Source organism: Numenius arquata, chromosome 11 (genome assembly GCF_964106895.1).
Source record: "Numenius arquata chromosome 11, bNumArq3.hap1.1, whole genome shotgun sequence".
In the NCBI taxonomy this organism is placed as follows: Eukaryota; Metazoa; Chordata; class Aves; order Charadriiformes; family Scolopacidae; genus Numenius; species Numenius arquata.
In genome coordinates, this window is record NC_133586.1 from 45,304,176 (window position 1) to 45,324,333 (window position 20,158).

The 20,158-nt window shown below is 48.4% G+C and overlaps 2 protein-coding genes across 5 annotated transcripts in view; one reads left to right on the plus strand and one right to left on the minus strand.

Moving 5' to 3' along the window:
• TCERG1 (transcription elongation regulator 1) overlaps positions 1-13,769 on the plus strand; it is a 33,361-nt gene extending 19,592 nt beyond the window's left edge. For all 3 annotated transcript variants that reach the window (XM_074155957.1, XM_074155958.1, XM_074155959.1), the window contains 9 exons: positions 211-300; positions 1,057-1,175; positions 3,256-3,406; positions 8,184-8,348; positions 9,148-9,330; positions 10,021-10,200; positions 11,140-11,223; positions 11,458-11,558; positions 12,611-13,769. In XM_074155957.1, coding sequence (XP_074012058.1) covers positions 211-300; positions 1,057-1,175; positions 3,256-3,406; positions 8,184-8,348; positions 9,148-9,330; positions 10,021-10,200; positions 11,140-11,223; positions 11,458-11,558; positions 12,611-12,812 — 1,275 coding nt within the window. In that variant the 3' untranslated portion in view covers positions 12,813-13,769. The remainder of the gene's footprint in view (positions 1-210; positions 301-1,056; positions 1,176-3,255; positions 3,407-8,183; positions 8,349-9,147; positions 9,331-10,020; positions 10,201-11,139; positions 11,224-11,457; positions 11,559-12,610) is intronic.
• A 3,271-nt stretch (positions 13,770-17,040) lies between these two features.
• The window catches only part of PPP2R2B (protein phosphatase 2 regulatory subunit Bbeta), a 75,684-nt gene continuing 72,566 nt past the window's right edge, over positions 17,041-20,158 (minus strand). For both annotated transcript variants that reach the window (XM_074156790.1, XM_074156791.1), the window contains exons 8-9: positions 19,912-20,003; positions 17,041-19,081 (exon numbers count right to left, since the gene is read on the minus strand). In XM_074156790.1, the coding sequence (XP_074012891.1) occupies positions 18,802-19,081; positions 19,912-20,003 (372 nt within the window). In that variant the 3' untranslated portion in view covers positions 17,041-18,801. The remainder of the gene's footprint in view (positions 19,082-19,911; positions 20,004-20,158) is intronic.

Here is a 20,158-nt window from a genome sequence, read left to right on the forward strand (position 1 = left end):
CAGTCTGTACGCTCTTACCCTTAAACGGGAGGGTTAATGTTGACGCTTGCTGTGGCAGCATCCATCGTCTGTTAGTGATGGAAACGTCAGGATGAGTTTGTTTCCCTCTTTTCATCAGATGTCCTGTAGTTTTTAAATAAAACTGTACGACGTCTGTATATCGGAGGAGACCTAACCATTGGTTAAAATCTGACCTTTTTTTAATTAAAGGTCTCTGCTTTTTCAACGTGGGAGAAAGAGCTACACAAGATAGTTTTTGATCCTCGCTATTTGCTTCTCAACCCAAAAGAAAGAAAACAGGTAAAAGAAGTCGAATTCACTCCCCATCCAGACACAGCTACTTCGGGCTTTGTCTAAATCCTCAATCCCATTTTCGCTCCTGCTCACCTTCCAGACTAATCAGTTTTGTAAGGGATTTTGTTATGATTAGGGTTTGTCTGGAAACAGAAGGCGGCAGCAAGAACAGAAGCGAGTTGATAGTTTTTATTTTTCCTGTGGTTGGAAGATCTAATATTTTAACACAGTGAAAGTTGTGTGCATTGGGAGAGCTCCCAAAACCCGAATGAAATGGTGAGAATCATCAGTATCTCTTCAAAAGATTGGTGTGATTAATAGTCTATTTATTTTAAAAAAAAAAAAGTGATTGGGGGAAAAACTAAAGCACGTTTTTATTGTTAATCAAGTTCTCGCTCCAGAAGCTTTTCTTCAAATGGATGTAGGGAGATGGAAAACGTCAAGAATAGAGGAGGTTACTGCTGTCTTAAACTTCTCGCCCAGAAAAATGTTACCATGGCTTGAATGAGTAAGAAACTTCTTCCCAGGTCCCAGATTACGTGTTTTGATAGAGCACGCTACGTGTGCAGCAGGTTGGAGTCTTTTGCATACTCAGATACAAAGAGTCCCTCACCCTTCTTTCTGCCTCATCTGTGGTGGCTCTGTGGGGAGAGGAAAGGAAAGAGGGAAAAAGGAAAGAAAAGGGATTTTTCCTCCCCCTCGCCTAGAGCTTTTGTGGCCTCAGGCTCGTACGTGTTATGTCGGTGACTGGTGTTTCTGTAGGTATTTGATCAGTATGTGAAAACTCGAGCAGAAGAAGAGCGCAAGGAGAAGAAAAACAAAATAATGCAGGCCAAGGAGGATTTCAAGAAAATGATGGAAGAAGCAAAGATTAACCCAAGGTAGGAGCTGCTTTCTTGTTCGTATGTGTAAGCTCCAGTAGCAGCAACCGTGCTGGGTGGGATCGGGTAGATTCACCTCTTTCAAAATGGGCAAGGAGAAAAATCATCAGATATTGTTAAAATCTTCCTTTGCCTGCTAATATTCACCTTACCCGTGAAACAATAGAACTTGTGGTTTATAATGATTTACGTATTTTAAGTCATTTTTGAAGATCTCCCCAGCATGCTGTCGGGATTGGGAGAGAGGCCTCGTGATCCACCACAAGTTTTCTTTGATAACCTGTCTCCTATTAAGAATATTAGTCATCTCTGAGAAGTGCTGGGGAGGTTTCTTCAGTTTTGGGTGGGGGCTGAGGGGATGTTTTTCTGGTTACAAAGTATGTTAATAGGAATATGATGGAATGTTACGGTTGCTTTAATATGGCAGTTAGGACATGCCCCTCACAGTCAGAGCCACTCGCAGTGGTGATAGCGAGGAGATGACAGTGAATGTACTAACTCGAGACGTTATTGCTAGAATTGTTTGTTTCACAGCTTTCTCACATAGAGTCCATGAAATATGTGCTCATGTCACCAGATGAGCTCTAAAGCATTCTCTTCCAGCATCTCTTGGCTTATCTGGCGTTAATTCTTTTACAGTGAAATAACAACGCATTTGTTTCACTTCAGATTAATTTTTTTCAGTGACCCGTTCTGGAAATCTGGTGGAAGCCAGTGTTACCTTAACTTTTAAATTACTTCCAAGCTGATTAATAACTCTTGTTTAAAACACTCGGCTGCTCATTTAATAAGGGTGCAGTTGTGATGGGAGTAGGCTGGGAAGAATGGAGGCAGGGAAATGTTTTAAGAAAAAGTTGATGAGTAATAAGTTTAATACATAATTCAGAGACTAACGTAGACTGTTATGTTAGCTTCAGTATCCTCAGCTTCCACGGTACCTCCCATGTGTCGCATTGGGACTGACTCTTACCTGGGTACGGGTTGGGGTGGGGAAAAGAGTTCCAGCTGAAATACTGTCTTGTTTAATCTTATCCTTTGTCTTCTGGTTTCAGTGTTTGTCTAAAGATATTGCTGTACTTCTGTGAGTGCCAGACTGGGGTTTTATCATCTATCTCAGTCCAACATGCTCAAGAGTTTCTGTTCCACTTCTCTTAAACAGCTCTTGTTCATCAATATAGCTGTACATTCACTTTCTGATCTTTTTGAATAAGCTACCAAATTCTCTTCTTGTTTCAATTTACCCTACAGCAACAGTAGGCTGGATTTTCCAAGTCTAATTATTTCCATGCTGTGATGAAAACATTCGTATGATTATAAGTGTCTCACGTATTCTTGGGGCCAGATTTGCATCAGAGCTTGGAAAAAGCACAGTAGTGGTTTTTGTCGAGGTAAGTGGCAGTACTGCATCTACTGCACAGGTTGGAATCTGGCCCTGGAGGTGAGAGAACGCTCAGGGAAGCGCTGTGGGGACCAGGGGTTGAAAGCCCAGTGCTGCTGCGTCTGCCCATAGTGTTTAAATACTTTCAGCTCCGTGTGTTCCAAGATTAGGCTTTACGGCATTCGCAGTAGGAGGAAACACCAATTCAGCCAGTGTTCTGTTGTGACTAATGCCAAAAGGTGATTTTCCTGGTGAACTCTTAGCATGGTTTGGCTGCAAGGGAATGCATGTGAAATTTTCAGTTTCACAGCTGTGCAGCACCTGGACAGACTGGTGGCTGAACTGCTAACCCGCAAAAAAAGGAGGTTTTTGTAGACAACTGAGCTTTTTTTTCATTTTTCTTCTTAGTTGCACTGTAGTCTCTCTTCCTACACCTGCGCTTTCTGCAGGTGGCTGTATTCACACAAACACACAAAAATACCCCTGTAAGTCTCTAACGATGCCTTTCACGTGTGTGCCTGAACCTGACTCCTTTCTGTAGAGTTCATTGACGGAGTGTCTCCGCAGTGAGACCGTAGGATGTTGCCTTTTTATTTTTCCCATGGTCTCTGGCATGTACTCCAGCAGAGGAGTTTCTCTGCTGAACCTGCGTCCCAGCAAAGACGGCTCTGCCAAATGAGTTCACTTGCCGTTTTGTTGCAGAACTACTTTTAGTGAATTTGCAGCCAAGCATGCTAAAGACTCGAGGTTCAAGGCAATTGAAAAGATGAAAGATCGAGAGGCCTTGTTTAATGAGTTTATCACAGCGGCAAGAAAGAAGGAGAAAGAAGACTCGAAGACCAGAGGTGAGAAGGTAAGGAGACCTCTTCAGTTCCAGCTGTGTGAGTGGTGCGAGTCCGAGTGTGATGGGACAAGGGCAGTGCCTGGTTTCCAGTGAGCCCTCTGGGACACGCTCCTCCTTCCCTAGGGGTTTTCCCATGTAGAGTTGTCACGGGTGTCCCTTCCGTCTGTCTGAACTGACTGCTCTGAGTTCGCAGGACACTGACTTTTAGAGTGTATAGAATAGAGCTTACATTTATTTGTGAAGCTGAGTTTACTTAAATAATCACACTTTTTTTTTGTTTACCTGAGCAAGTAGCACTATATTCTTAACTGGAATAAAGCCTGATTTTTGTTTTATTTTTTTTAAAGTTCTATTATCCTGAAGCATTAAAAGGAAAGGGATTCTTGTCCTGTTTGGCTGGAAACCCCCAAACTGGCCATTACCTCTGTTCTCCCAGTGGAGGCAGGAAGAACTTGAAATTCTCTGTAGGGTATTCTGTTTAAATTTCAAACCGCTTCCATATCTTCTCTTTCCATCTAAAAGCTACTGCTTTAGTGACTTTTTAATCTTTCGGTAAATATACCCTATGTATAAACGGCTGCTTATTAGCTGGAAAGGTCAGCCGTTAAAGATGAGCGAATCTCAAATGTCACTTGCCCGCGCTGTCGGGGAAGGGGGCTTCCGTGGAGGGGGTGTCACATATTGTCACCAAAATCTGCAGCCACTTACTTAAACGTCCCTGTGTGTTGTGTGAACGAGAAAATAACCTCTAAAGCCTAATCATTTTTGATATTTTTAAGGTCTAAAATATTTATTTTGCAGTATAAAGTTATTGCAAATTTCACCTACTAAGAATGCTTACAGAAGGGAAAAATGCTGAATAATAGGCTATTTTGGGGGCAATTTCATTATTCAATAAGTTTTGCATATTTTTTTTTAATCTGGTTACTCTGGTCTAATTTGATTCTGTGCTCAAATTTTTTCAAATGTTGACTTACTGCTGATGTTTTCAATAAATGATTGTGCTTTTAGAGGAGAACTGATGTAGTTCAAAACTAGACTTTTACCTACTGCATTTCAATTATGAATACGGAATTTGTAAAGCATTCTTGAAGCTTAATAGTGCAGTTGAAGACTAAAAAAAAAAGTAAATATTTGTTTTGTTGTTGCATGATTGTTCTAATGTTGAAAAGTTAAAAGAAGAGAGATTGTGTTTGTTTGCTTTTGAAATAATGTTTTTTTTTCTCCAAAAGCCTTTTGTAACCATTTTATGTATTCTGTTTTATAACAAGTGGATAGACTTTACAGTTATGTGCTGTGCGGCCTGTCAATCAGTTCAGTCTGACAGCTGTAATCACTGACACGCAAATATTATGGGATTCCCTAGTGAGGAAAGAATTGGTATCTCTGTGTGGTGACTTTAGCCTCCCGCAGTTCCGGTACTTTACATTTTTTTAGTTTTTTTCCTTGTGAAGTGATGAGAGTTGTACCTGCAATGTGTTAACTGCCAAAAAAAAAAAAAAAAAGACTTCTAAATACACCTGAAATATTTTCAATCTTATTTTCCTTTGATTTTGAAAGTGCTTAAAACATAAAAGAAAATTTAAGGCATTTAACCTGAAGCTTTCTCAGTCTGTTTAAAAGTCCAAAATCTTTATTTAAGGAGGATCAGGAGATTTACAGAAATCTTTAACGTAAGGGTCTTAAATTATCTTATGTTTGGGCTTTGCTTCGCTGAGTTCTGGCTTGTTGGCTGGTGGCGGAGCGGGCGGTTTCTCAGCAGGGAGGTTTTACCCAGGTGGCTGGTCTCAGGGAGGTGCCACCCTGACGTTCCCGGGGGAGAGGAGGAAGCGCGTCTGGGTCTGAGGGTATCGGGGAAGGGTCCGTGAGCCGCTCAGGGGCTGTCCCAGGACACTGCCTTGTGCCGTGTCCTCGGGATGAGCCGTGCCAGCAGATGAGCCCGACTCGCTGAAATGTTCAGCTGCAAACACCCTGCGCCTGCTCTGCTGGTGGCTCTCTGTCATCCCTCCTGCGACAAGATCTCTTTTAGCAGTTTTCTTACGTAATATTCGTAGAATATTGGGCAGGGACATCTTCAGCTGGGTCAGGTTGCTCAAAGCCCCCTCCAGCCTGGCCTTGAATGTTTCCAGGGATGGGACATTGACCACTTCCCTGGGCAACCTGGGCCAGTGTCTCACCACCCTCAGTGTAAGAAATTTCTTCCTGATATCTAGTCTAAATCTCCCCTCTTTTAGTTTACAGCCATTACCTCTTGTCCTATTGCAACAGACCCTGCTAAAAAATTAGTCCCCATCTTTCCCGTAGGCTCCCTTTAAGCACTGAAGGGCCACTCTGAGGTCTCCCTGGAGCCTTCTCCAGGCTGAACCCCCCCAACTCTCTCAGCCTGTCCTCACAGCAGAGGATCTCCAGCCCTCCCAGCATCTCCATGGCCTCCTCTGGCCCTGCTCCAACAGCTCCATGTCTCTCCTGTGGTGAAGCCCCAGAGCTGGAGGCAGCACTGGGGCGGGGGGGGTCTCCCCAGAGCGGAGCAGAGGGGCAGAATCCCCCCCTCGCCCTGCTGGCCACACTGCTGGGGATGCAGCCCAGGGTGCGGGGGGTTTCTGGGCTGCCAGCGCAGGTTGCCGGCCCATGGCCAGATTTCCCCCAAACCCTTCTCGGCAGGGCTGCTCTCCATCCCTCCATCCCCAGCCTGGGCTGGAACCAGGGGCTGCCCCCACCCAGGGCTAGGACTCTGCACTTGACCTTGTTGGACCCCATGAGGGTCACACAGACCCACTTCTCCAGCCTGTCCAGGTCCCTCTCGATGGCATCCTGTCCCTCAGGAGTGTCATTCTATTTAGTGGAGCTAGTTACAGTGTATAGATACACTAACAACATCATAGAGTTGTGATCTTAAAAGATGATTCCTTGGTGAGATGTCTTTGACTCAATGGCTGATGTCCCCTGCAGTGGGACAGGAGCTGGGTGGGTGGGAGCCAGGGGGTGGTGCTGGAGGCACCTGCATCTCCCTGCAGATGGTGGTGGTACTCCTGGTTCTGGCTGTGGGGTGCTGCTGTGCCATAGGGCTTCCAGCAGTGTTGAGGGTGTGCAGCTTTTATCCTGTGGGATATGTCTATGTGTGTATGGGATTTGTGTAGACACTTTGAGATACCCTTACTTTATAGACTTCTGTAGTAACGTCTGGGAACTGTGTGATTTTTAACAAATATTTCAAATGCCATGGCTTAGAAAGCTTCATCTTTTTGATACTGCATGCATGTTTTAAGATGTTTTGAAACAACATTCTTAATTTTACAATGAATAAACAGTTTGCTTAGCATTTTGTTTAGCTGCTTTAAGAAAAAGTGATAGTGCTGTAGATGTAGAGCAACTTCCCACTGGCACTAACCAGTTGTTTCTGATCCCTATTTACTATCTTAATCTCTCTGTTGAGATAGAAAAGAGAAAAAGCCTATAAAGCCTCTTACGTTTATATGCTAACATTGAGAAGCACTAAAATTATCAGTGGGCAAGGCTGCAGAATGTTGGTTCTGGTCTCCATTTTCTCTTGCATTCTGTAACTGAAGGTGTTTCAGAGCAGGGGGATGAGGCAGTTCTCTGCCCAGCCAGAGTCTGGCCGCTGGCCATGTGCCCCCTCCCTTGTGATTTACAGCCAAAGAAAACCGCTTTTCTTTTTTTAAAGGGATGAGGAGGGGAGATAAGTAGCAAAACATGAATGGCCAGCCCTTCTGCGAGGGCTTGGGGTTTTTAACTGGTGTTAAATCACGGCCGGGTTGTCTCTGCCCGGTGGGCTGTGGTGCTGTGAAGGCAGCACCCGCGCTGTGCCTGGGGTCCCCCGGCTGGTCCCTGGCACCCCCTCTCCCCTGCGCCCCCGGGCTGGAGGCTGCGTGCCACACCAGACCTCGAGCCGTAGCGGGGGGAAATCAAAAGGAGAAAATAGCTAGGAGCTGAGTGCAGCAGGAACAGAGAGATCATCTACCCCAGAAAAAAGCCATGTAACAAAGGCACAGTGGCTGCTCCTGCAACTGCTGGTTCTGGGCTTTGGCTGAAAACGTGTTGTCTGGAGATAAAAACCCAATGGGATTGATCCTCTGCCAGCCCCCGGCAATGGCTGCTGTTATGGACAGAGTGCTGGCCTGCCATTTCCAACTGAAAAACCAGACTAAAACTTTTCCTTAAACTGTCACATATGTGTGCATATCCATCTTAAATGTAATTTACTTAATCAACATATGTGGGTAATTCTTTGTTGGTTAGATCCATCGTAAGATATTGCTCTTTATCAGCAGATCCAAGTATTTACCTCTGTTCATTGTACACTTGGAGGATGAATCCATAAGAACTTGATTTATCTAGAGCCCTGTTTAAAAATGCAGAGTATTTTATATAGCAGTAGCATTTATATAGCAGTAAAAATGCTATAATGTAGAATCAGTAACTTGTTAATTTGAGATATATATATAAAATCTCAAAAAAGAAGCTTAAATTGGATTAAAATGATAAAAACTGTATTGGTAAATCATTCTTTAAAGAATACAGTCCATCTTAGATGTAGCAGATTTCTTAATGTATCTGCTTTAGTAAAATTGTCCCGTGGGGGAGTGATTTTAGATGTGGTTATGTCTAAATCCAGAGTTGTAGTGATTTCTCTAAATTGTAATGGTATGTAATGTTAATGTGCTTCCTCTCTTGGAGGTAAGTCGACGCCTTTTTTCGTAAGAGCAAACTGTTGGGTGTCAAAGTGTCTTTCTCAAGGGTGGTTGTTCTGTTTCCATCTGTAAAACAGATCAAAATGGACTTCTTTGAGCTGCTGGCAAATCACCACCTGGACAGTCAGTCTCGCTGGAGCAAAGTGAAGGACAAAGTGGAGACTGACCCACGGTACAAAGCGGTCGACAGCTCGTCTCAGCGGGAAGACCTTTTCAAGCAGTACATAGAGAAAATAGCTAAGGTACGGGTGCGGTGTGGGACTGGGGGTGTTCTGCTGGGCACGTGGCTGCTAACGAGCGAGGTAACGAACCAGGAGATAAGCGAAGAGGTGCTTTAGGTCTGCACTGAAGAGAATTCTATACCATCGTTATTTCTAGAAGCACGCCAGAATGACTGCTTGAAACATAGAACTACCATCCCTGGTGGTGGTGCAGGAGTGTGTGCGTGGTGCATACGCCCACACTGTATTGAGGAGAGTTTATCCAGCAGAGTAGGAAGGGCAGAGTCTCCTGTAAAGCCATTGGTTGTAAAAATGGCTGTAAACTACAGCAAACCCAGAGGCCACATTGATTGCCTCTTGCCAGGACGGGCAGTTTCCTTTGCTGTAGTTTTTGTATCAGCTGAGCTGCCTTCAGGAATACAGGCTGTTCTCACACAGTTCCTTCACTGGTTCTTCTCTCTTAATTCAGTATTCCTACCTTTCTTTTCAGGCAATGAATGATTGAGAATGTAAAACCAGGCTAATAAATGCAATTCTGCTCTCCCCCTATCCTTCCCTTATTCAGTGTGTCACTACACAAACACCAACAGCCCGCTCCTGAGAGCGCTTGTTCTGTGACCAAACCTCCCTGTCCCCCCTGTAATGCTTCACCGTAGCTGCGGCAGCAAAACTTTGTATTCTGTAGATCTCAAATCACTCTGCAGTATTTTGTTCCAAGATGCCATTAGTTTGATAACCCTTTAATTTACTTACCTGCCTGTTGAGAATGTGAAAGGGGATGTGTTGTTTGTATTGAGAGAAGTTTGTTCTTGCGTTTCAGAATTTAGACTCTGAAAAAGAGAAGGAACTGGAGAGACAGGCTCGCATCGAGGCCAGCTTGCGTGAGCGAGAAAGGGAAGTGCAGAAAGCTCGTTCGGAGCAAACCAAGGAAATCGACAGAGAACGCGAGCAGCACAAACGGGAAGAAGCGATCCAGAACTTCAAAGCGCTTCTGTCTGACATGGTGAGATACGGACGGGCACGCTCAGCCTGTCCGGGCATCCTTTCTCTAACCGTTGCACTATGCAGAGGCTTTTGGGCACTTGTAGTTAAGTTTATATGGAAATGGGATCCTGTTGCGTTCTCCCCACTGCCTTCCCCCTAGCTGGAACTCCTGCCGGGGTTGGAAGAGGACGCTTTGCCTTTGGGGTTCGTGCCCTGGCGCCTGGCCCGGGGTTGGGGGGCAGCAGCGCTCCTGCTGAGCTTCTCTGGATTCCTTTGGCGGTGGCACGTTTCCAGTCAGGCGACTGCAAACTGCTGTGTGGCTGCTGGACAATTAGGTACTGTTGAGCATTAGGAATAGTCCCCTTATTGTGGTGCTGGCTCTCTCCTGACCACGTAGGGTTAATATGGGATGTTGTGCACAGAGGAGGAGGATGCTGGATCCTTCATTGTGAAGACTGCCCAGGCAGAGCAGTGGGGTGTCTCCATCTGCACTTGAACTGGTGCAAAGTAATTCCTGCTGCTGCTGCCTCCTCCGTGTTTGTGAGGAACCTGCTACAGTCTCTTATTTAAAAGCTGGCTTGGGTTCCTGGAATCTTTAATTTGAACCTTAACTTCAAACAAGAGAAGTAAGAAAACTAAGAAGTATATAAGAAATATCAGTGAACTGTAGAAAAAATGGCTTTAAAAAAATACTCATCTTTTGGCTCAGGTGCGTTCTTCAGATGTGTCGTGGTCTGATACCAGGAGGACTCTGCGCAAAGATCATCGGTGGGAGTCTGGCTCCTTACTAGAAAGAGAGGAGAAGGAGAAGCTCTTTAATGAACACATTGAAGCACTTACCAAAAAGAAGAGGGAACACTTTAGGCAACTTCTGGATGAAACTTCAGCGGTAAGAACTGTGTGTATTCAAACTGCGGATCTTTGCTTGTCTTCTTCTGGATTTCTGTCACACAATCCGATTTGTTTGGCTTTATTTCCAGGGCCCCTTTGGTTCACCACCGTCTCTTCTTTTTCATAACATAATTTGTGCATCATGTTTCCTTACCTGTTTATCTCCAGTGTTATTTTGGTTTAACATATGGTTCATTTACATTAACCTTCTAACCCGTGATCTCTTTATCTCCTGCAGGATGTTACCTTTCTTCAGCACTGAGTTCTTTGCTACTCTTTGCTGTGTGGCATCTTGCTCTTTTAGATACCCAGTGTGTTTGTCTTAACGAGTGCTGGTGTGTGTAATCTTACCGGGTTCATCATGTTCCCCTGCTGTATCTTGTGCTGCTGAACCTGTGCTTTCATTCTGTGTGATGCTGTGGAAATGCATCGCCCCTCTGTGTGCTGGGGAGTTTAGGGACTCCCGTTCTTTGGTTACCTGCCAACTTCAGCTCTCTCTTGACCTGCGGGTTTGTACCTCATTGTTTAATGCATTTGTTAAAAGTGCTTAGAACATGAGGCGGATTTTTAGTGTGATAGAGTAAAATGACAGGTGTGTAGCTCCAGAGCAAGTTTTCTGGAGGTAATTTTTAACAACACATTCATATACATAAATATGGGCTAGGAAAAGACTTCGGGATGGAAATTATGTTCGTGAGGACTTTGATCTGAAAATGCCATCTCAAAACACTAAAGAAAAGTAGATATCTAAAATCAACTAATTAAAAATATGAACGTGGTAGTGTAAATAATGGAAACCCAACACTTCAAAATGCAGCAACGACTCTGCCAGTGGACTCCAGAGATGTTTAAGAGCTTCAGATGGAGTAATATTTACTTTCTGTATTCTTAGAATCTAGTTTTCTTTTAATTTAATTATTTTTGTTTCTTTTGAAAGATAACTTTAACATCAACGTGGAAAGAAGTGAAAAAAATCATTAAAGAAGATCCAAGGTGCATTAAATTTTCCTCGAGTGACCGGGTAAGCGGTTCGTGTGGCTGTTCTCACGCCGTGCAGGGCAGGGGCCGGAGGGAGCAGGGTGATGGGCGCTGGCGTGGCTTCTGCTTTATCTGAGCAGAAGTAGCATTGTTTAAATAAGAATTTGTTAAAATTATAAATGTAAAAGATAAGGAAAAATAAAGTTAAGATGTAATTACTGCTTATGTTCAGTATGTTGTTGCATTCAGTGCTTTAAGCTTATCTTTTCTCTTCCAGAAAAAGCAAAGGGAGTTTGAGGAGTACATCAGAGACAAGTACATCACTGCCAAAGCCGACTTCCGAACGCTACTGAAAGAGACCAAATTCATAACCTACAGGTCTGTAGCATAACGGCAACAAAGCACTAATTTATTGTTGTGCTTTTCCATAGAAATGGCACCAAACTGATGTCTGTCTTTTCTCCGAGCATAAGTTAATGTCCCAGTTACACTTTTACAGTCTTTTATAGTCTGTCTAAAAAAAAAAGTCTGTAGTAGCAGAGACCTCTTTTTGCTTTATTTTGCTATTTCTGCTGCTGACAAACAAGCAGTGAAAATGGAAGCAGCGCAGGAGGGGGGTTCTCTTTGCTTCGGAGCAGTGTCCTGTGGCAGCACCCGAGCTCTCGGGTGTGTATCCGTCCTTGGGTCAGACTCCCGAGGGGTCAACACTGAAGACAGGACTCTGTTCCAAGACTTGGGAGGAGGCAGCAAAGAAGTACTGGTTCCCTTGAAATTTTATAAAAAATCCTCATCAATAATTTGCCTGGTTTCTGTGGGAGGATTTCATCCAAAGGGTCGGGAGGTTTCCAAAGCAGTTGGCTTTTCCACTCCGTCTCAGGGGATGATGAGGCTGCTACAGAATCGTGGGTACGTACCAGAACAAGTTTCCCATCAGAAACAGCTGCTCACCTGAAAAGTAGAGGATGAAATGAAGTTCTCTGGATCCTAACGAGTAGTGCGGTTCCCTTGGGTCAGCGCCACGGTGTGGTTCTGGGTGGTGCCATCAGTGAGTGGGATGGCACCACGCCGAGCTGGTGCCATGGATCGGTGCTGAGACTTCCACCTCCAAATCCTAACTGTTTGCCTCATATAGATGCTGAATTTAAAACTCTGATTTTATTTTTTTCGTCCCCTCTAGGTTTTAGCATTTGTGTAGTTCATGTAGCGCTGTACAAGGCTGCTGCAGCCAGACTCGAGTCTTCCGTGGTGCTTAATTAATGTGGCACAGATGTAGGCAAGAAGCCGTTATTTCCTGAGCACAGAGTGCTGTTAATGACCCAAAGGAGACTCCCCGCTCTGCGCCCGCAGCAGCCCTCGCCGGGGCCGGGGGGTTCGGGGTGTCCTGTGCCGCCCCCAGCACTCCAGGGGGTAATTCTTGCCCTTCCTTTCAGATCCAAAAAGTTGATCCAGGAGTCAGACCAGCACCTGAAGGATGTGGAGAAGATATTACAGAACGACAAGCGGTACCTGGTTCTTGACTGCGTTCCAGAGGAGCGGCGCAAGCTCATCGTGTCCTACGTAGATGACCTGGACCGTCGGGGGCCACCTCCACCCCCCACAGCGTCAGAGCCCACCAGGCGAACAACAAAATAGTCACGAAATACTCTTAGGCCAAGGGTATCTATTAAATCCAAAAGCTTGCATGAGCCATCTGTCAGGTTTATACATACACATTACCGTGAGTATATTGCAAAACCATCTGAGGAGCAGAGGAAGAAGCAGCATTTGTGAACATAAAATGGTCTCGGGGGGGGAAACAACACCAAAAAACTCACGTTAAAGGTATTTATGAGTTTCTTTGGGGCAGGACTGACACAGTGCGAGCCAGTGGGGCCCTGCGTGGTAACTCCAGGGGTGGGAGCGGTGCCGTGTGTGTGAGGGGTGGGTGTCTGACGCCCCCTTCTCAGGGGTCCTGGGGAGGAGCGTGGTCTGAGTGGGTACCGCCTGGGCGCCACCAGCGTCCCCTCAGTAAAATGCTGGCTCGTAGCTTAAATTACTGATTGCTGACGGTCGCCTTCTGGAAACAGAAGTCCCCGTTCTCTGCTCGCTCTCAGCCCTCACCGGAGCTCAGTCCATCCGAGTCAGAGCTGGGTGGGGAGGGTCAGCGCTGAGACCGGATCAGGTTTGTTCACAGCTCTGCTTTGTTCCTTACCCTGCCCATGAATTAGAAGCAAAATCGGGTTGCTCTGCCCAAGTGAAGATTTGTCTAATAATTTTTACTCAAAGTGGGAAACGCCTGGTAAATGCCAGCGGTGGCGGCGCAGAACAGGACGGTTGTATAAACACATTTTTATTTACGATAAAGTGATCTTTACATACTTCTGGATTAGACTGTGGATTTCCCCTCTGGGCAATTCTTGTAAACTATACTCCTGTTTTGAATGTTAAACTTGTGTTTCTAAAGTTTAATTTTGAAATGTTGGGATTGTTCAGTTTATGTATTTGAACTACAATAAACCAACCCTTTTTATATATGGATTGTACAGGCCTAATACCAGTTTTTGTTGGATTTTGTTGGACTTGTGAATTTACAAGTAAAGCAAACGACTGAAGCCCTGTCGCCTACATTCTTGGCTGTGTTTGGCCGAACAGCCCCCCGGGAACATGGGGTCAGAGCAGCAGGAGCTGGGCACGGGGCGGGGGCAGCCGAGGAAAACGTTTCTAATTGAATTTATTAGTCTTTTGGTTAAATGTGGAATGGTGGGGATGGGTGTGTCAAAGTATTTCCTTCTCTTCTGTATTGGACATGGGTCTCTTCCTCTGAGTTGAGGGGTGGGGAGGGATTCATTCTTCCAGGAGAAGTTGATTATTTTTCCCAGCAGTTCCCGTTTTGGTGGCCGGGACCTGCAGCACCAGCGGGAAGGTTGTTCAGAGATCTGGAGCCTGGGGAGGGGTTTGTGAAACGTGGTGTCTGTAGGAGAGCGTGGCTGCTCCCCGTGAGCCTGCGCTGCCCAGGCAGACCCTCCCCTCGCTTCCCTTCCTCTTTAACGCATCTCTGTGTTGTATTCACGTGTCGGATGTCCTGAGAGTTTTGGATTGTCCCCTCCAGGCAGAGGGGTCTCACGTTTATTTGCCCGCACCCGAGGGGCACAGGAGGAACTGGCGCAGGAGCACGGTACCAGGTGAGCAGGAGCGGTTCTGCCAAAACGGCAGAAGGTTTTTGCTGCGGAAACCGCAATTCAGAAAAAAGTGTTGGCTCAATGAGCGTCCCCAGGTGGGACCCGTCCCTTGCAGGCTCCTGCCCACGGCGGGGACGGCCTTTGCCCTCTGCAGCCGGCGCTGCTCAGCATGAAATCTTCATTTTTTGGGAGCAAACCAAGAGTCTACTAAGCCACAGCGTGGGAGGTTTGGGCAGCGAGGGCTCGGAGGGCTCCAGCAGACGGTGGTGATGCTGACACCGGTCACCTCGTTTCAACAGCGCAGGGCCCTCTGCTCCCCAGGGCACCCCAATGCCCTCCCCATACCCGGTGTGGACCCCCCGGGCCCCCCAGCCTGCGCCATGCCCTCGTGTCTCCTCCAGAGGCCGTGTCCGGGGCCGGAAGGTGCCCGGAGCAGGACGCTGGTGGGAGCTGAGCACGGCGCAAATGGATTTATCTCCGCTCAGCGCCTCCCTGCAGGGAAACGTGCGGGTTTTATGGCTGTTTTAAAATATGGTGAACTTGTTCATTAAGTGAATAAGATTACTATTAATTTATCTTGTTTATGGAGACCAGATGTTCATTAACATTTATTTATCTGCTTATTCTGTGGATAAAGCAATTACGCCTGACGTAGCGGGCCCCTGCTGGGGGTGCTGCGGTGGCAGTGACGGCCCATCAGTGAAATAGTGGTGGAAAACCAGGGCGTGTCAGCCCAAAATTAAAAATTCAAATAGTTTGTTTGGGACTGGAAGTTCTTACTCACTCCCACAAGTGCAGGTGAGATGTGATCAATTAAAATTAGAGTTCTGTGACTGTCGTTAGCCACTGACCATAACCATTGCTCAGTGCCAGGCACCCTCCCCCAGCACAGCCAGCCGGGGCAGCCAAGGAAAATCATCAAGATCATGATAAATACTCTGTTTCTTCCCACCCCTGGAAGGACCTATTCCCCATCGCTTTCTTCGCTCTGAACCCCTGGTTCGCTCCCCCACACACCGGGCACCTGAGCAGAGCTCGGCTCCGGCGAAACGCGGTGGTGACGCCTTCCCTCGGCCGCGCCTGCAGAGCTCTGCATGAAACCCCGTTTCCATGGAGGTAAGGACAAACGTGGCTGCTTTAAAGGTCAAAATCCTTGCTGGAAGCTTTGAAGAGCTCTCTGAGTACCCGGGGGCTCTTTGGGAGGAAACGCTCCCTGTGCTGACCTGCAGGGACCTTTCTCGCACGGCGAGGAATAAACCGGGGCCGGGATCTGCGCGTCGTGTGGATCGAGGTCACGCAGTTAATGTGGAGGTAAATGAGTGTCTGTTTGAATAACATTTCTTTGACGGTATAATCCATGCCCTGCAGCTTCTAATTAGGTGCTGCTGTTTAAATTCATCACCAAGAACAGCAGAGAATTAGCGCACGGGCTGCAGGGGGACTGACAGTTCCTTTTAATGCCTCACCAAATAATGAGATTTGTCCTGCTGAGGCGGGGGGGCCGTTGGACACTCCCGGGGATTCACCATCACCACCAGCTCTCCCAGGCTCTCCCCGTGCAGCACCGCGGGCGGATCGGCACGGCAGGGCAGACGTGGCACCGGCAGAACGGGGCTGGCCCTGGCCGTGCCACACGGAGCTCACGGACCTCGGCCCATCCTGCGCCGGAGCGAGAGGAGCCCCAGCCACCCCTCGTCCTCCCCGGCTCCTCCGCAGCCTCCCCTGAGTGTGAGGGGGACGTTTCAGTGAAGCTGCCCATCCTCGTCATGGCTAATTAATTGGCTGTGGGTGTCTGCATGGAGGCAACAAGCTCTGCAGCCGCCGCCGCAATGCCGGCAGCGACGCGCAGCATCTCCCCCCAGCCCTGGCCAGGGCAGGGAGAAGGGCTCAGCCCCCAACTCAAGGTGGGGAACTGAGAGAAACGCTGCTCAGGGCCAGGAGGATGCCAGGATCTGTAAATATATATATATTTATCTGTTTACTGCCAAGCCTGTGTGTGGAGCTAGAACTGTAGTTGATTTCTATGATTTGAGGTGTTTGCTCAGACCCCTGAGGGTGAGGCCTCAACCCCCCACCCAGGGCACCTCGTTTATGGGCACAAACGTCCCCACAAATCACCCACGACCCATCGCTCCCGCAAAGGCCGTGCAAAGGGGAGCCCACCCCCCCATTAGCCACCAGCTCCGACTTGTGGCAGAGACCCTGGATCAAGGGGGGTGCCTGTCTGCCGGGCCGGCCCCTGATGGCAGGGGGGGTTCGAGGGGGTCCCAGCCGCTCCCCAGGCTCTGTCACTGGGCAGGAGGGTCCAAGCAGCTCCCTCTTCCAGAGACCGAGCTGCAGGGCAAGAATAATAGCCCTTGTCGCTCCACATCGCCCTGTAATTGGAGAAATTTAGGGCTGAGGCTGGGCGACGGGGTGAATGTCTGGGATGTGATGATGTTGCTCCCTGCATCGGTGAGCAGGACATCGATCGTGGGCTGTCACCACCAGCTGGTCCCAGACACCGCCAGCACCGGGGAGCATCCCCAAACGGCACCAACCGGCCACGGCCCCACGATGCTGCGTCCCTTGGTCTCTCAAATGCCCCCACGGCTGCAGAGAGCGTCGGGGGCCACAGCTGGACGGCTTTCCCCAGTGACCACCACTGAGCTGCCCTCACCCAGCACGAGGCACAACAAGCAGCGACGCCACACAGACACGTTTGGGACAACTTTACTTCTGACACCAGAGTGCAGGCTTTCTTTACAGTGAACCAAAAAAGAACATTTTTTTTAAAAAATGCTTCATTTACTCTTGCTATTTTTTTTTTACCATTTCATTTTTTAAAAAAAAAAGTTACTCCTGAAAGCCATCACGTGTAACAAAGTTCTCAGCCAGTGCACTTTGTTTTTTCCCTTGTCATCTCTCCTCTGCCGGCGGCAAGCTCTCCCTGCGCCGCCGGGGACCTCGCGGCACCCCAGGCTCCGTCCCCCGGCCCGGGCACAGCTGGGGGGCCCCACCCTGGCTTCCCATGTGGTCCCTCGCTCCTGGAGCCGGCAGCAGTTCGTGTCCCCGGGCGGGTGGAAGAGCTGGAGGCCGCGGCGGGACGCGCTGGGGAGCTCCTGGTGCCCCGTGGAGACTGTCCCAGGGGGCACTTTGCCTGTGGAGTCGTGCCGGGATGCGGGATGCGGGTGCTGGTGGGATCCCTGCTGCCCCCCCGGAGTGGATGCAGAGCAGGGTCACCCTCACGGAGCCACTTCTACAGTGACAGTGTTGAATTTGTTTTTTAAATTGACTTTATTCATTGCTTTTTGTTGCAGGAGCAATTTTCAGATTGACTGAAAATTCAGTAGTTCTTTTTTTAATTGAACAGCTGCTCAAGTAAAAGAGGGACCTGAACAATCTCCAGAGTAGAAAGGGGCAGCCTTGCCATGCAAAGAGGAAGAGTTATTGTTTTTATTATTATTATCATTATTATTATTATTATAATGTAGGACCACAGACAGCCTCTCTCTGAAGCAGTCAGGCGCTAACAGCAATATACGGGTGGATTCTTTTTTAGAAGGTCATAAATTAGCAACTTATACTTTATCTTTAAAAAAGTTGAATAAATAAATAAATTAATTAAAAAAGAAAGGGAAAAAGAGAGAGAGAGAGAGTCACAACATGCAAGAGCTTACAACAGAACAAGTAAGAATGACCAAAGCAAAAGACAAGAAATGCAGAAGAAAAGCCCAGGTTCAATTTGGTTTGCAATCAATGCAGTTTGGAAGCATCATTTATAAAGGTATTTCATATACCAAAAAAGGCACCACAGTATCTACAAAGCCAAATCCTCGGGAGAGTGTCTGGGGGGGGAGCAGCGGGGCCAGCACAGACACGGCTCGGTCGCGGCAGATCCCCCCCTTTACGCTTGTCCATCGCAAAGCTGAACGTTTCCATTTTATGTTTGGTTTTGCTGTCTGTGTTGGTAAACACACAAAATAATAATAATAAAAAGACAAATGTGAAAAATGGCAAAGGGGATGACGTTCTGGTCTTGCAGTGTAACCGGTGGGGTATTTCAAGGACCAGTTTAACACAATCTGCTGTAACCAGAACCGCCCCGGGGCACCCAGCCTGTGCCCCGCGCCCCTTCTCCCCGAGCCGTGTCACCACGGGGGGACACCAGAGGTGGCAGCCAGCCCCATGTCACCATGCCAGAGACACAGGCACAGCCAGAGCCTCCACCTCCCCACCTCACGCCTTCGCTCTCCCCAGGTAAATAAAGAGAAATCTGGTATCTGCTGGGTGCCCCCCTGCCCTGGGGGGCGGGCGCGCTCCCCTCTGCACAAGGAGAGCTGCAGAGCAAGGACTGAACAATGGAACAGGAAGGAAAAGGGAAAAAAAAAGAAAGACTGAAAGAAAGAAAGAAAGAAAAGAAAGAGTTGAAATCCTGTGTTTACTAGTATTCAGTACATGAGATTCCTAAAGACCTTGTCCTCCTAGTTAACCTTGTCCTGGAATATATACAGGTTATTTGTTGCTGCCACGGCAATGATGTTCTCGGAGGGGTGCCAAGCTGTGTGCAGGATCTTTTTGCTAAAGTCCAGACTGTCCACGCTGATTTCGTCTTTCCTGCGCTTGCCGCCCACGCAGACCTTGCGGGGCTTGAGGATGGCGCGGGGTTTGCTGTTCTCCCGCGAGGCCTCCAGCGTCACGTCGCGCTTGGTGTTGCGGTCGAACATGCGGAAGAAGTTGTTGTAGGAGCCGGTCATGATGACGCTGCGAGGAGGGAGGAAGGATGGGTCACCCCGGCCCCGCCGTGACACCCCCAAACCGCCCGGACACGGGACACAACTGGGGCACCGGGCACAACCGGGACACCAGGCAGCGTGTCCCTGTCCCGCACCAAAAGGCTCAGGCTCGGCCAATGAAGTGTCCCCATGTCCCCATCCTCAACCCAGGGAGCGTGCGCAGGGCAGGCACCTCCTCCCAGGACACCACCACGTGTGGAGATCAGTCTTTATGGCAAAGATTTCGCTGACCCAAACTGAATTATTTTCACACCTCTTTAGAACCCGACTGAGTATCCAGAGGCATAACGAGGTCTGGAATTTGGGCTTCAGGCCCACTTGTGCCTCGTTAACTTGCTCTGATGGTTCAGAGAGAAAAACGTGGGGATCCTGACAGGTCAACTGGTCCGGCACGCCTTCTGCCTCCTGTTTGGTGTGATTTGTGCGTGGGTAGTTGTCACCCCCAGATTTTGGCAGTCTGGAGCCAAATGCATCACCACTCTGCTCCGGGTGTGGGTGAGATGGAGACAGGAACCCAACCCGTCCCAGACAGAGCTGGGTCCCCATCAGACGCCCTCAGCAGCACCCGGGAACAGGGCTGCGGGTTTGGGTGACCCCTGTGGTACCCACAGGAAAACCTCCAGACCCCGCACCTGGCCAAAGGCAGGGAAACAACCACACGGGGACACAGGAGCCACCGGCCTGTCCCAAAGCGTCACCCTCTGAGCCCAGCACGGCAACCGCAGGGCTGGGTGCTGGGGTGCCGGGGTGTTGAGGTACCGGGGCGTTGAGGAGCCAGGGTGCCGCCGTGCCACTCACCTGTCTGACCCGTTCCAGACGCACTCAAACTTGTCGAAGATGCAGTCGTTCTCGTAGAGCGAGCAGAGCTTGCTCCGCAGGTAGTCGTGAACCTGCCAGCAGGGAGGGATGGACGTGAGGCCCCCGCACCGGCCGGCACAGCCCAGTGGCCGGCAAACGCCAGCTGGGGGCTCACTGGGGGCTGAAGGACCCAGCCCCGCACTCGCTGCAGCCGAGCCAGGCAGCGTTGGAGACGCTGTCGCACACC